Source organism: Antrostomus carolinensis, unplaced genomic scaffold (assembly GCF_000700745.2).
Source record: "Antrostomus carolinensis isolate BGI_N321 unplaced genomic scaffold, ASM70074v2 scaffold1880, whole genome shotgun sequence".
Lineage (NCBI taxonomy): Eukaryota > Metazoa > Chordata > Aves > Caprimulgiformes > Caprimulgidae > Antrostomus > Antrostomus carolinensis.
The window spans coordinates 7,013-21,999 of NW_010288896.1; the positions used below are offsets into that span (position 1 = coordinate 7,013).

General features: G+C 36.0%; 1 protein-coding gene across 1 annotated transcript; it reads right to left on the reverse strand.

The window, feature by feature from the left end:
- Nucleotides 1–1,110: 1,110 nt before the first annotated feature.
- On the reverse strand, nucleotides 1,111–14,551 carry IFNAR1 (interferon alpha and beta receptor subunit 1). Its single transcript, XM_029084927.1, has 10 exons — nucleotides 14,439–14,551; nucleotides 12,850–13,043; nucleotides 12,008–12,165; nucleotides 10,678–10,825; nucleotides 9,650–9,764; nucleotides 8,689–8,885; nucleotides 6,991–7,145; nucleotides 6,023–6,176; nucleotides 3,051–3,205; nucleotides 1,111–1,620 (listed from the first exon to the last, which is right to left on the reverse strand). The coding sequence occupies exons 2-10, from the start codon at nucleotides 12,866–12,868 to the stop codon at nucleotides 1,393–1,395; spliced, it is 1,329 nt and encodes a 442-aa protein (XP_028940760.1). The 5' UTR covers nucleotides 12,869–13,043; nucleotides 14,439–14,551; the 3' UTR covers nucleotides 1,111–1,392.
- Nucleotides 14,552–14,987: the final 436 nt, after the last annotated feature.

Below are 14,987 nucleotides of genomic sequence, written 5' to 3' on the forward strand. Positions count from 1 at the left end.
ACCAAGAGATAAAGAAGCAAATGTGCAAAATTTATTATGTTCTTCAACGAACACCGGAACATAAAATGTATAAAATTAGATCACATCTTCAAAATTAAAAAAAACCCCAACATATATATCAACACCAACAGTTGCTTGTTACAACAAACAACAGCTCACAGGAAGCTCAAAACCTGTTTACTCAAAATCAATTTCTTCATAAAAAGTAAACTGTTATTAAAAGTTACTTCAGAAGGAAGGAGTATGCAAATAGAAACATTATTGCAGCATATCCTTATAATTTGTACAAAGAAAAATCTGCTGGCAAAATGAGACTAAACTGAAAAGGCTCTGAATGATAAGCAACCTCACCATTCTTAAAAGGCATTTTCTAAATTCCTTCTAATTTGAGAAATAAATTTCCTCTTTGTTAAAAGAGACTCACACTTCTAAATAAAATTCAATTAGCAGTAAATATTTTACATTTCTGGTTATGTAGCCATGGGGAAAAAAAATAATCAAGAATATGCATCTTAACATACCTTGTCATTTAAAATAACAGTATTCTTTAGTTTCTTCTTGCAATGTTCACCTGGCTTGGACATTTGTTGTTTTGTATCCTAAATGCAGTGTAAATTGATCCAACCTCGATTTACAAAGAGCTTTCTTTCTAGTAAAGTGAAGTGAACCTCCTTCCTGCCTTTCCTCCTCCTCATACTTGCTCAGATTACCAAAGTGCTGTGGAAGAAAATCACCCCGATGCAAGGACACAGATACACGATGAAGTAAGTGGGCACTGGGAGCATCCTGCAGCCATGCCCACAAGGAATTCTACAAGGAGGCTCAGAGGAGGCACCTCACTGAGGGTACTGTTGCTCTTTTTGCATCTTTTGTTCTGGACCTGCTGAGCCAAAAAGCACTGCCTCGAGGGGACTGGAAGAGAACGTCAGAAAAGTTCTCAAAATTGTATCCAGTATCAATTTCCTTCTGCCTGTGTAAACATGGTACGATTCAATACCGGAATTTAAGGCTTCTGTCACAGTACACACTGGCATTCAGAACAAACCTCTAAGATTCCCTTCTTATGGAACAGAGTGGGCTTTTGCTGAGGTTATCAGGTTCAAGTATATAAAATGTACACATCTGCTCCTCTTTACACAGATGGCATTCTTTTTTCCATATGATGAAAAGTCAAAATGGTGTCAGGTACAAGGAGTCAGGTGTGTTTTACCTTCAGTCAGCTTGCAGCAGAAAGGATATGTAACTTTCCACTGACAAAGTCCAGATTTGGAAACCTGAAGACAAAGATCCCAAAGCCACATTGTCTTCCTTAGGCTGCAACTTTCATAATAAAAAAGTTTTAAGCGTTTATTATGCTGCCAGTCCCATATATGAATTTTATTTCCTTAAAAGTTATATTATTCCCTTTGCAAGCATTTCTTCTGACACTTTGCTCCCTGAAGTATCATCATCATTAGAATAATTTCCTGAATCTCGACTGCTCTGTTTAGAATGTTTGTAGTCTTTAAAATAAATTTGATTTGCTTCTTCTGTGATGGTGGTCTCAATTATAGAAAAACTCTCTATTGGTTCCTCTGTAGCTGACAGATAAGGACTGATAAAGAGCTGTCCTCCAAAACCCTGCAAAAAGAAGCGGAAAAGAAAGAGATGAACTTTCATACATAATACCTAAATAATCATTCTGCTTAACACCACAACTGTACAAATCTGGTTTATTCTATTCAGTAGCATCATAAGGTTTTCTACATACAGTTTGCCGTTTGTTTCCTTAAGTACACAAACTCAAAGTCAGGATGAAGTTTAGTGTTTGATTATATGACGGCAACTAAAGAATCACTCTAACATTAATCTTAACTCTTGCTATGCTCATCATTGTCAAACATTTAACTGCAATATTTCATTGATTGTAGCCTATGAGGCCACACAAGAATTAAAGGAATATCCTAATTTAGAACACTTCCAAAGACCATGCGGTAGCACAGGATGACAGGTATGTGTTTGCAAAATCTACAAATCATTATCAGTTATTAAAAAAAAAATTTGAAAGAAGAAAGAGAAAGTGAGCTGCTGCAGCAGGAAACCAAGCCTTACACAGCTCTCAACAGTGCACTGCTGTCTATCCTGCATGCTTTAAATCTGTTCTCTGAAGTGGTCATTTATATCAAATCCATCCCAAAAGGTTCTCAGTATGCATTGTATTAATTATGTTACCAGTACTGTACTGAAAAAAAACAGCTAATATGCTGCCTTACAAATAAATTAAATTCAGATTAGTCTTTGTAAACTACAAGACTGGTTTTAAGTTACAACTTTATTCAGAAAGCTTTGTATACTGCATATCCTAAGAGCCTCAGTGAGAAGATGACACACGTTAGGAGGGCCACACACTGCTCAACATCAGTGTTCTGAGACACACAGAAGAAAGTAAAGTGAAAAGCGGTTCTTTCTGCATTTCAAAATGTACCTACAACTTACACTTGTTGCCCTGTTCATTCCAGAACAGGATGTCTACTAAGTACTACCTGCATAAAGCTGAGCTGGAAACTGGACAACATCTGCCCTTTTTGAGACCATTCCAGTTGCTAGGTCAGGAGATGGTAGAAGCATTTGCTGCCTGCTACACCAAATTTTCCTCTAAAGACTGGGATTGCATTTGCACCTCCTCTGAGTTTTAAAGGATAGCAAAAAGGCTAGAGCATGCTCTTCCAGATAACACAATAGGAAAACATTTCTGGTTTCACATAGCAGGGCAAAAGTACCTCATCACATTGGGTAGACATGCACGCTCTCTTCAATGAAGGATCATTAGCAACACTTTCACACAGATAGAAAAACCATAAAAGTTAAAATATTTGCTAATCACAGAATTCTAGAAATTGATACTACCCATTTTTTTCCACAGGAGTACCAGCATTTCATTAAAACCTATACAATTAATCTTGACATACCCATAACACCACAGGATAAGAGATAAACACTTTTTAGAAAAATGGAGAATATTATGAAAAATACATCTGCTTAATGAATAAGAAAAATAAATGTCATCTTACCTCTATGTTCAAAGGAGGCTGGCATGATGGAAAGAACACGTATTTGATTTTATTGTAGGCTTGATACAGGGCAAAAACAAGCGGCATAGCCACAAGCAAGACAGCAATCAGGGCAGTTACAAATGTTGCTAAAATGATCAGAGGTAAAACTTTATCTAAAAAAAGTGAATAAAAAACATTAAGTCCAGGTATTAATAAAATATGAAGATTAAAGAACATATTATCTCTAAATCTGCTACAGTATTTATCATAAAATTTTCACATTTCTACAGTACTATACTTGGTCATGATTATCATTACAAAAATTATGCCATTCCAGTATCTTAGATAATATTATTATAAACACAGCACTAAATATTTATCCAATATAAGAGCACAGGCATTTGCAGACAGGATCAGAACCAAGATCTAGTTATTCCCAGTTATATGTCACTATCTGACAGCAGGACAAAAAGGCTGCACATAGACAGGTAGGTACCATGAAGCACCTGATGCATGTAAATCTATTGCACTATTGGTTGTGTACAGGGTCTAAGGAAGATAACAGGGAATTGATAGTGTGCTCTCCTTTGAAGAGGCAGTGATGCTGGAGTAAGAATGAGTAATTACTGTAGAGAAGTTGGCCTATGATTATGCAGCCAGGAAATTAATGGAGTGCCTAGACTTGCAGAGTCTTCAGGGGCCCACAAGCATCCAAGTAGTTTCTTGGACAGGAGAAGAACAGTGGTATCCTGGGCTGCATCAAAAGAAGTGGCCAGAAGGTGGAGGGAGGTGATTCCGCTGCTCTACTGCACTCTCATGAGACCTCCCCCACCTGGAGTACTTCATCCAGCTCTGGGGTCCCCAGCATAAGACAGACATAGACCTGTTGAAGCACGTCCAGAGGAGGGCCACAAAAATGGTTAGAGGGTTGGAACACCTCTCCTATGAAGAAAGGCTAAGAAACTTGGGGTTGTTCAGCCTGGAGAAGAAAAGGCTCCAGGGAAACTTTATTGTGGCCTTTCAATATTTAAAAGGGATTCTAAGAAAGATGGGGAGAGGCTTTTTACCAAGGCCTTTAGTGACAGGATGAGGGGCAATGGTTTTAAACTGAAAGAGGGTAGATTTAGATTGGACATAAGGAAGAAATTCCCTACGATGCGGATGATAAGACGCTGGCACAGGTTGCTCAGAGAAGTTGTTGATGCTCCTTCATTGAAAGTGTTTAAGGCCAGGTTGGATGGGGCTTTGAACAACTTCATCTAGTGAAAGATGTCCCTGCCCAAGGCAGGGGGGTTGGAACAGATGATCTTTGAAGGTCCCTTCCAACCCAAACCATTCTATAAGTCTGTGGTCCTGCATTTCTGTATTAACCCAGGAACTGTGGAAAACCTAACAGGCTAGGCTCAGTTCAAGGATTTAAGGTTGGGACCTTATGGTAGAAGAAGTTTACATGATGGAATCCAGCTTTTGATAATAAAATATTGTAGCCAAAGAAACCTTTTATCTATACAGTCATAAGCTATTCAGCATTTAAGTTCAAGAGTCTTGCAAGCTTCCTTCTCCCCTCCCCTCTTCTCCTTTGCAACATATTCTCTGGCACAATCTCTAACAAATAAACAAACTGAAGGGACTTTGAACATACTAAAAATAATATATACAAGGAGACACTTCAAAAATAATCAAGATGAGACAAACAGGTCTTTTTATCTCTATTTCCAGTTAGTATGAATTATTAAAGAATGAAAGATTTCCACAGTGAGATATAAGAACATATGGGAAGTACAGGGTAGTCATCTGTATGACTGCATGTCTCAATATAGAATCCTGAATGTACTGCTTGGTCTTAAATAGGCTCATTACAGAAGGATATGGAGAAGACTAATAACTAACTAGTAAAAACAGATTAAAGAATTTCTTTTACGAAGCTAAAAAAGTAACATTTGTTTCTTTTTAGGCTTGATAAAGACAAAGCAGCAAGGGCTACAATATAAATGGCTTTAAGCTGAAAGAGGGGAGGTTTAGATTGGATATTAGGAAGAAATTCTTCACCCAGAGGGTGGTCAGACACTGGAACAGGTTGCCCAGAGAAGCTGTGGATGCCCCCTCCCTGGAAGTGTTTAAGGCCAGGCTGGATGAAGCTTTGAGCAACCTGGTCTAGTGGAAGGTGTCCCTGCTGATGGCAGGGGGGTTGGAACTGGATGATCCTTAAGGTCCCTTCCAACCCAAACCATTCTATGATTCTGTGATTTTATAAATGAATCCTAAGAGCTTAAGATGTGAGAAAGTAGCATTACTGTTATTACATTTTCTTAGCTTTAAGTCAGTTTGGATATTTAGTAATTTTTCCAGTGTTACAGCCTGTTAATAGAAGACAACTGGCCAAATTAAATTCAAGACATAACTTGCTCTTAAGTTCCAAGTGAGTGTAATCCGTCTACAAATGTATTCTGCTTTTGCATAAAGGTAGAGCTTTCAGCTGTAATGAGTCTAATGATTTGTCTCCTCACACTTTAGCACAGGATTTTTAAAAAACTTAATTCATTCATAGAATAATTAAGTCAATTTCAAGAATAAAATATCCTTGAAAATGTAGCATTTAGTGATTCCTTGCACTCTCCTAAAAATATCTTAAAATTACTGAAAATTAAAGCTTGCCTATTATCAAGTCAGGGTACAGAACTAAGTTTAATTCACAGTCATTACAGTTATTAAGCTGAGAAAATTTCTAAACTGAGTTGTGTTGTAGAATAACCAGAATGTAATTTTGACCAGGTCACAACAAAAGCAGTGTATTACTTTAGCTATAGGAAAGAACACAGAGCAGGGAAGTGACAGACTGCTGATACAGACCTTTGCCCAACTAGGTGTTAACTCTGTGCAGCCATTAAGTCATGCTGCAAATGTTTTTTTAACTGGTGAGACCTGCAAAGGCCTACGAAGGGTTAACAATTTTACTTCCACAGGTGTAACAACTCCTGAGCTATTCCTACCTCCAGGTGTTTTGATGCATTCCTCTTTGCTGAAACTACTGCTTTTGTTGTAAACTTCTGAGAATGCCTGTACTTTCACACAGTACAAAGTTGAGGGTGTTAGATCAGCCACTGTCCCTATTGTCTGTTTTATCTCTTTCATTTTTATTTCCTCCTGAAAAAGAAGAATCAGAAGAAGAAGATGCACATAAATAGTACAACAGTCACTCAGATTAGAATTCTGGCCTCTGTTGAAGAAGCAAGAAGAAGAAATTAGACACCACTCTGCACTTGGATTAAATAAAATAAAAGAAACTACGCAATTCTCTCCTAAGCAAGCACACTCAGGAAACATGGTAAGAATCAACTGCTTTCACTATACTGAAATTTTACAGTTCAAAGCTGTGTGCAAAATGAAACTTCGTCCTGTTGCAGTTTGTTTTCTTCTCTCCTTCCACATATTTACATATTTACTGATTATTGTCAAACGTTTTACTATAAGGAGCAATTAAAGAATATGTAAAGATATATTAAAACGTGAGCTAAAAGCATGCAAAACTGCATTGTTCTGTGATACACAGAGCTATAAAACTGTAAATACAGAAATAAAAGATTTTCAGGGGCCAGAAGCTACATTAAGACACTGCACAGAGTCATACTGTAAGAAAGATGGCATCACAAGAACCCTACAACCTCTAGTCAAAAGTGAGCCATTTAGCAGCTTGCAGAAAACTTGGTGCAATTCTGCAAATCATTACATACAGACACATCAACGGAAAAAGGTTAAAGTCTCAATTACTTTGTGTCAAAAGTTGTCTTGACCAGATTTTTAAAATAATCTTTCAGAAAAATAACCCCACCCAACTGATTGCATGATTGATAAATCATATATGAGCTTCTTTTGAAAATAAGCTTCTTGAGGAGAAAAACCCAGTATTTAATTTGTAACAAATTTCATATACTGTTTTAAGTATTTAACTAGTTCATACCTCATTATTTGATGAATTCTTCCAATACAGAATGCGGTAAGACAAGTCATAATGGTCCCTCATGACTTCACATTCAGATCCTCCTGGAGGAGAAATCTGGATATGGAGCAAAACATCACTGGCATCCACCGTTACACCAGGAGGGCCAATTTCATCTTAAAACATAAAAAAAAAAAAAAAAAGGTTAAAAATAAGACTGAAAGAATAAAAATATTGCATAAAATACCGTAATTTAAATCTATGACGATTTTTGAGAAACACATACTTCAAAGTCTAACTTGACTAATAGCTTTATTCAGAATCTCAAGTCCTGAGAAATATTTCAGTTATTTTACCTTTCCACATTCATACGTTGCTTCTGCAAGTTTCAGTGACATGAAATACACAGGCAGTGGGATGAACTCTGTGCAAATCAAAGTGAAACTACTGAATACTTCTTAATCTCAGCAGGATATGGGCCCTTTTTTCCACATACCCTCTTTCACAATTATAGTTTAGTAGAAAAGTGAAAAGCATTACAGTTTTGTTTTCTTTTGTTGAATTATTTACCTAGGTCATGGTTATCTTAAAAGATATCTTTAAAAGATTTATTTAATTAACAAGAGCTTGGACAAGGAAAAGATGATATATAGAATAGTTATTAACTCCATCTTCAATATGGAATGCAATGGACTATTACCCTACATATTAGAGAAACATTTATTGACATTTATGATTGATAACTTTCTTGAAGTCAAGCATTTTAGTAAGATCATGTTTCTCACAAAATCAAAAAAGTGCAAAGATACAAATTACTATAATTTCACTCTGGAGCATGTCACATGTTTTTGATTTAGATGTCGCTATCATTTAAGACTGTTTTTTCATGAAGCTCTTAAGGGTTGAATGTTAATGGTTGTATAATACTGCTTCAGCACAAAATTTAGGTGTACATTGTGCAGGGGTAGAGAGAAAGGAGGAGATGAGAGTAGATGCACAAGAAAATAGAGACAGTGGATTCCAAAATTATTTGACTTTGGCATAATTTTTCTGAGATATCAAGAAGTGCTCCCTGTCAATGGCAAAGGCAGACTAGGGCTATTTCTAGTACAATCTCACACAGTGATTAATGTAGCATACAGTGAGATTATAAAATGCTATACAGAATCATAGAATGGTCTGGGTTGGAAGGGACCTTGAAGATCATCCAGTTCCACCCCCCCCTGCCATCAGCAGGGACACCTTCCACCAGACCAGGTTGCTCAAAGCCTCATCCAACCTGGCCTTGAACACTTCCAGGGAGGGGGCATCCACAGCTTCTCTGGGCAACCTGTGCCAGTGTCTCAGCACCCTCTGGGTGAAGAACTTCTTCCTAATATCTAATCTAAATCTACCCTCTTCCACTTTGAAGCCATTAACCCTCGTCCTATCACTACCTGCCCTTGTAAAAGGTCCCTCCCCAGCTTTCATATAATGCTTTGTTGTTTAATTTCATAAAGCAAATTAAATTATTCTAAATATTGTGAGATACTGGCTGCGTTGAATAGAGAAGACCATGGATAAATTCCTGTTTAACTTGATGAGGCCAAGATTCCCAACAGTTTCTGTAGGGGAACTATGTATTCAGTTTCATTAATCTATCAAGTTTCTTTTTGCAAAAAACAGCATTAGGTACAAGCTTGTTGAGAAATTAAAATTTAAGAAAACACATTTGCTTACTTGTTACTAGAGGATCTACTTTTACTTCTTTAGACAAACATGATTTATTATATTCACTCATGGCCTGCACACGGAGATAATAAAATCCAGTAGTGATGACAGATGAGAAATCGCATTGTGTATTAGTGATGTTTTCACATCCAGGTACATTGAGCCACTTCTCTGAGTAGTCATCATGAAGTTCCTTTAGATATCCACTGCAAGAGATATTTTAATAATTTTTTATATGAGGTCCTTGAACTCTTAAAAAAAAAAAAAGCATATCCACTTGTGCTACATAGAGGGCTTTTTTTTTTCATTTTTGGAAGAATGGGCCTCTAAGAAATTTCTTGTATTTACAGTACTGTTTTTTTCATTTATAACTAAAGCAATGAAGTTAACTGGATCAGGAAATACAAATCAGTGCTTTAATCGAGCCTCAATAGAAAAATTATATATCAGTTTTAGAAATTTTTAAAATCTAAATTAAGATTTTCCATATAGTTCTATTAAGTTGATTATTTTTCTGTCAACTAGATATTAAGATACAAGTTTACAGACACAATGGGGTTTTTTCCCATGTTGGGATATGACCAGAAGTAATCAAATATATTGACAATTGAAGCTTTGAACACCTGTATTTTTGCTCACTTCTAGTAATTGAATTTCTTCATATTCAAAAAAATAAGCAGCAATGCAAACTTCATATCTTTTAAAAATGTTACTTAGCATATATTTAGTAGTCCATTCCATCAAGTATTTAACTCTTAAAAGAAACCAAATATCTTGTAATTCTAGGATATGCTGTTATGCGCAATCATTTCAAAAGCCATGCTGTGTTCGTGTGAGGTACCCAATGTTTCAAGAATATGTTAAACCACCTTTGCTGAGTATTTCACTTTAACTTCCAATAACTATTTGCAAATGGATGGCATTTAGAAGGATGTAACCTGTTTAAACAGAGATATGGAAATTAACTCACATGAGATACTGTACATTGTAGCTCACGTGATGTTTATACCGATTATTCCAATGCAGATGAAATTTCATATTCAAAGCAAGAACACTCACATTTGTTGCACAGAGAGGGTCATTCACTGCTCAAAATTAAAAGAAAAGGAAACCCACAGTTACTGAAAAGCTTTATATTATGTACAGCAATTTCTCACTGAATGGGCATTTCTCATGTGAATAGTCATGGTACACTTTCAATAATTAAAAAAATAAATTGTCTGTTTTCATTATAAAGATTCCAAATCAAAGTCTGTGATATATACAGCATATTAAGCATTTAGTAAAAAAAAAAAAACAGGTAAAAATAAATTCAGAAAAAAAATATAGAAACATTGAGAATAATAGAAATAAACTCATTCAGCAGTAACTCAGTCAGAAAACTGTGTCAAACATACACACATAATTTTGATGTACCATCCATTCAAACTAGCATTTTGAATTCCTACATTCTCACACTGTTACTTTTTTCTGAAATAAACATTTAAAAGTACTTAAACTAACATCTGAACAGCACACAAAAGAATTTAAATTTAGACATGCAAAACAAGCAACTGGTGGCAAACTGCCACTAAGCTATTCTTCAGACTCTGTAATAAATTCACCAAGGCTTGCATAAACACAATTAAGTTTAGCTCAACTTTATACGCATTCTTTTAGTTACAAATATACAAGAGGCTTTTGTTTTGCTGATTCAAATTCACAAATTTAAAAATATCTAGTTTTCCAAAATATAGAAATAGCTTTTGCAACCCAAATTAATTGACAGAATTTGCCTCAGAGCAAAAACATTTTTTGTACTATTAAACCTCTAATATTGATAGGTGACATTTTATATTGATTTAAAATAGAAAATGTACCTAACTGTCAAGATTGATGTTATAAGAAAGTAAGTAGGAACTTGGTACTTCTGTGTATTCCTATTGTTTTAGAACAATTTACTTTCCAATAGTTGAAACTGGAGTAATCATTTTAAGATAAAGCAATTTTACTCTGTACCTTTACGGGTAGTTTTTACACAATGAATGGGACTGAATAAGCCTTCTTGTGAGTCCAAAGGAAGAGTTGCTTGAACTTTCAAACAATAGGTAGTATCTGGTGCAAGACCATCAATTATGTCAGTAGGAGAAACACTTTGACTTCGGAACTGTAAGAAACAATTGCAGCAGCACATGAAGATAACTGTTCTTCCTGATGAGCTGATTTTTTAAATATCTATCTACTTCCCTAGGTTTCAGCCCTTTTATGCAATATGCCATCGAAAATGCTAAAATAGGGACTGAAGGACAATATATGAGGTCAATAAATGCTAAAGGGAAGTTTCTAACTTAGCCACATGACTGAGAGGAAGGAATATGTTGTGGTCCTTTATGCCATGAAAGCGGGAAGGGGTTGCGGCACTGCTCTGCTTGACGCATAACTCACCACACAAATATCCAGGCACGTCATCAGAAGAGTAGTGTACTTCTGTCCCTCAATTCACTGAGCAAACACTCCCCCCCCTCCTCCTGCTATCTCCCTGCTTTTGATTTACCAGGCTTCAGTGACTGACCTTTGTACACAGCTTGTCCTTAACTTAAAGCTTTTTCTTCTTTTTGATGTGTAACGATTATGACTACGTCTTCCAAATGAACACAGATATCTCTCCAGTTCCCACCCTAACCTAGCTGCCACCCATTCCCCTAAATGGACAAAAAAAAGAAAGGCTGTTTGTACCTTGGTCTTTACAGAATAGCTCTATCTGCTGTGTGAGATGCACATTATGGCTTGGAAACTAGTTCACAATTACAAGACCTCAAAAGAATCCCTAGAAAACCCCAACCTAGAGTATAAAACCGAAGAACTCGGTTAATGACACAGGACAGTGTGCAGTACTGACAGCTGTAGTCAAGCTATGTGGTGGTCTCTGCAAGATCAAGTTAGCCTCTTACCTCTCCCCTCCACTGTATCTAAGCCTTACTGAACATGACTCTTCCCACTGCCTTGAACTCTTTCAAAAAAACCCCTTCCTGTTCCTGCTGGCAGAGGGTGGCTCCTGTTCCAACACATGTGTAACGGTTTCACCTTCTTCCTTATGCACTGGAAAGTGGCTCCAGCATTATTTAACAGAAATACAAAACTCTAATCACAAAATATCTAATACAATCCTCTAGTAAAAACAAAACCAAAAAACCCCAAGAAAACACCCCTCCAAACTTCTAAACTGCACAGCAATCATTACACACAGTTACATAATTAAATAATTCCATTTTAGAGCCTTAAGCAATTAAAGTACATCTCTGACAGTTATTTAAAGGTTAAAAAGTAAAGAAAAAAAAAGTGATAATACCTCTGCATTTGTTGAGTTTTCCCAGATAACTAGATTGTATTTAAAACGTAGATGAGCTATCCACATTTTTCGGACCTGATTTCCTTCTGGAGGAGAAACCTTAATTTTTATGACCCCATTCGTGGACTGCAACTCTATTCCTGGAGGACCAATCTGAGCTGCAAATATTAAAAAAGTCAATCATAACTATTTAAAGAAAAAAATGCCAAAAGAGTAATTTACATTAATAAAACCACAGTATCTTATTTTTAATTATTCTGAGGCAGTAAAAAGACTGCAGTAATTGCCTATAGGGTCTTAATTTTCATGAATCTCAGGCAGTATCTAATAGAAATCTAATCTAACAAACAACCACTGTTACCTGGTTCTAAAAGCACTGGAGTTAAAATACAATATTGCTAGTGAATGTTTTTCAGAATCTGCAGTGAAAATCAGTAAAAGTTATTAAAAAATATGCAAGGGAAGAAATCTAGCTCAAACAAATCAATCCAACATCGAAGGAAAGCTTCAGTATCACACAGTATTGTAACTACTGAAAAGTCACAAGGTCAGAAGAAAACTTCCAGAACAGTCCACTGTCAAAAAGGATTTTTCTGAAATCTAGGAAAAATACAGAGCGACAGAAATGTCTGTCAGAAAAACAGCATCACTTAGAACACTTCCCCCTTTCCAGAAAGGAGAGAATCAATGTTCCATGACCCGCAAATACCTCTTGTTATGTTAAGGCTGAGAAAACCACTAGTTCATGTTGTTATGAGCAATGGAAACCACACGCATTTTTCCAGAATAAGGTGCTGAAGGACATTTAACTAAAAATGTTACAGTATATACAGAGCTCATACCTATGAAATATGGAATCATTTCAAAAACGCTAGACCATGGAGACACTTCTCCCCTTCCTTCAGCCCTTACACGCACACGATGCGTATCATAGTATTCAGTTATTGCTGAGGAAAAGTCACATTCTGTGCCAGCAACATTTTGACACCCTGGCAACTCCTTCCATTCTGTTTCACTTGTCCCAAAATCTTCAAACCTGTAAGAAAGAAAAGTCCTCAAAAATGAAACCAATACACAATTTAAATCTTGAGATTCTTTTTCCTTTCCTTCTTAATGCTAATAAATGTCACATCATTTAATGCTGTTTTATCACCAGCATCAGTGTAATCTACTTAGTTACCCTTGAATTCATATTGCCATTTAACTCACTAATTTAATCTATTCATTTACCAGTTTAACCTTATTACCAAAGGTTAACTATCAGTCTGCAAAGTCTGATACCAGTTTGCTTTATTCGTCATGTAAACACACAGTGTCAGAAAAGAGCATCAAAGAAATGTCAAAATCCAGAATCATATCCTTAGTACACAATCCTAGTCTGGCAACGATTTTGTAGTTCATTGTAAGAAATCTAGAAGTCTTGATGGCAGAGAGTGATTAAAAGAGCATAAAGGCAGCAGCAAAACCCAATTCTAACATTAGCAAGGAATGAAGATTAGGGGAAAAGAAAAACACAAAGGAGAAAACTGGAGTTCAGCATTAAGTGTTGGAATAATTAGCTTTACAGAAGCTATTTTTTTTTTGTGAAGTAACAGACATCCACACCTTAAGAAAGACATTTCATATAGAGATTAAAAATGTCCTGATCAAAGACACATAGACTTGAAATAGTAATTGTCTATCCTCAACTCCTATCTTATCTTTCAGACCAGTATTAAGTTTTTAAAATAAAATTATTTTTGAAGCAGCTGTTTCTCATCTACACATGGAAGAAGGTGAGCTTTTTTAAATCCAAAAATCACACACTAGGAAATCCTAAAATCAAGAACTTCTTAATTGATTTTATTTTAGGGTATTTTTTAATATTTATTTGCCAGGCAAGTGCCACAAAATACCAAATGTATATGCATGTATAAATATTGCTAAATGAAACAACTGAAGAAAACCAAACCAATATTTAAGAATACAAATTAAATTCCTTCACCTGGTGATTAGAATTTGCAGATAAGAAATCTGGATTCATAAACATTGACGAATTATTCAAAAGCTACATCTGTGTGTGGACACAATGTAGCTTAATTAAAAAACCCCAACAAATAGAGAATAAATAAATCTAAATACCACATTTCTAAGTGTACCAGTTAATCTTCTCAAAGAAACACTCTAGCATTAAGCATTACTACCAAGTGTGTTCTGCATTTATAACATGTCACTATCATTGAACAATCTCATTTTACACGTGAATGAGACAAATGAAGGACAATACTAGGATTCTACTTCAAGACTTAATCTTCCTGGCTCTACTTTCTGGATTCCAAAAAGCCTCTAGAAGTTTTACATGGCAGTATCAAGAAGCATAGTAATTAATTAATATGCTCTTCTACACAAAGAAGTGTGAGACATTTCTGACTCAGAATAAGTTATCACTTACCACCGGTATTCTGCTGAAAATGTCACGTTGGTATCATTCCCAGTGTAGTTCCACCTTAGAGTGAAATTTGTATTTACAACATAGACCTGAATATCCTGCGGACTCTTCAGATTAGTTTGGCCTGCAAGAAAGTAACATAAAGGTATATAAAGACTGGGATAAATAATTTGTACACAAGAATAAGTTATGTTTATTAAAAAAAAGAAGTAGAGAGTTCTAGTGAAATGAAATAAAAACAAACATTCAGAAAAACCCACCCTACTCAAACAACACTTCAATCTATAGCCCAGGAGCTGCACATGAGGTAGCTCCTTTCCCTATTTGACTGCGTAGCACTTTCCCCTGTGCTTACGGTCTTTCTCCCCACACCCTTTTGAGAAAAGGTACATACAGTTGTAACAGTCAAGGCCTGTGTTCACTGCTGTGAATGTTGTGGCTACCCCCTCCCTGGAAATGTTCAAGGCCAGGATGGATGAGGCTTTGAGCAACCTGGTCTAGTGGAAGGTGTCCCTGCTGATGGCAGGGGGGTTGGAACTGGATGATCTTTAA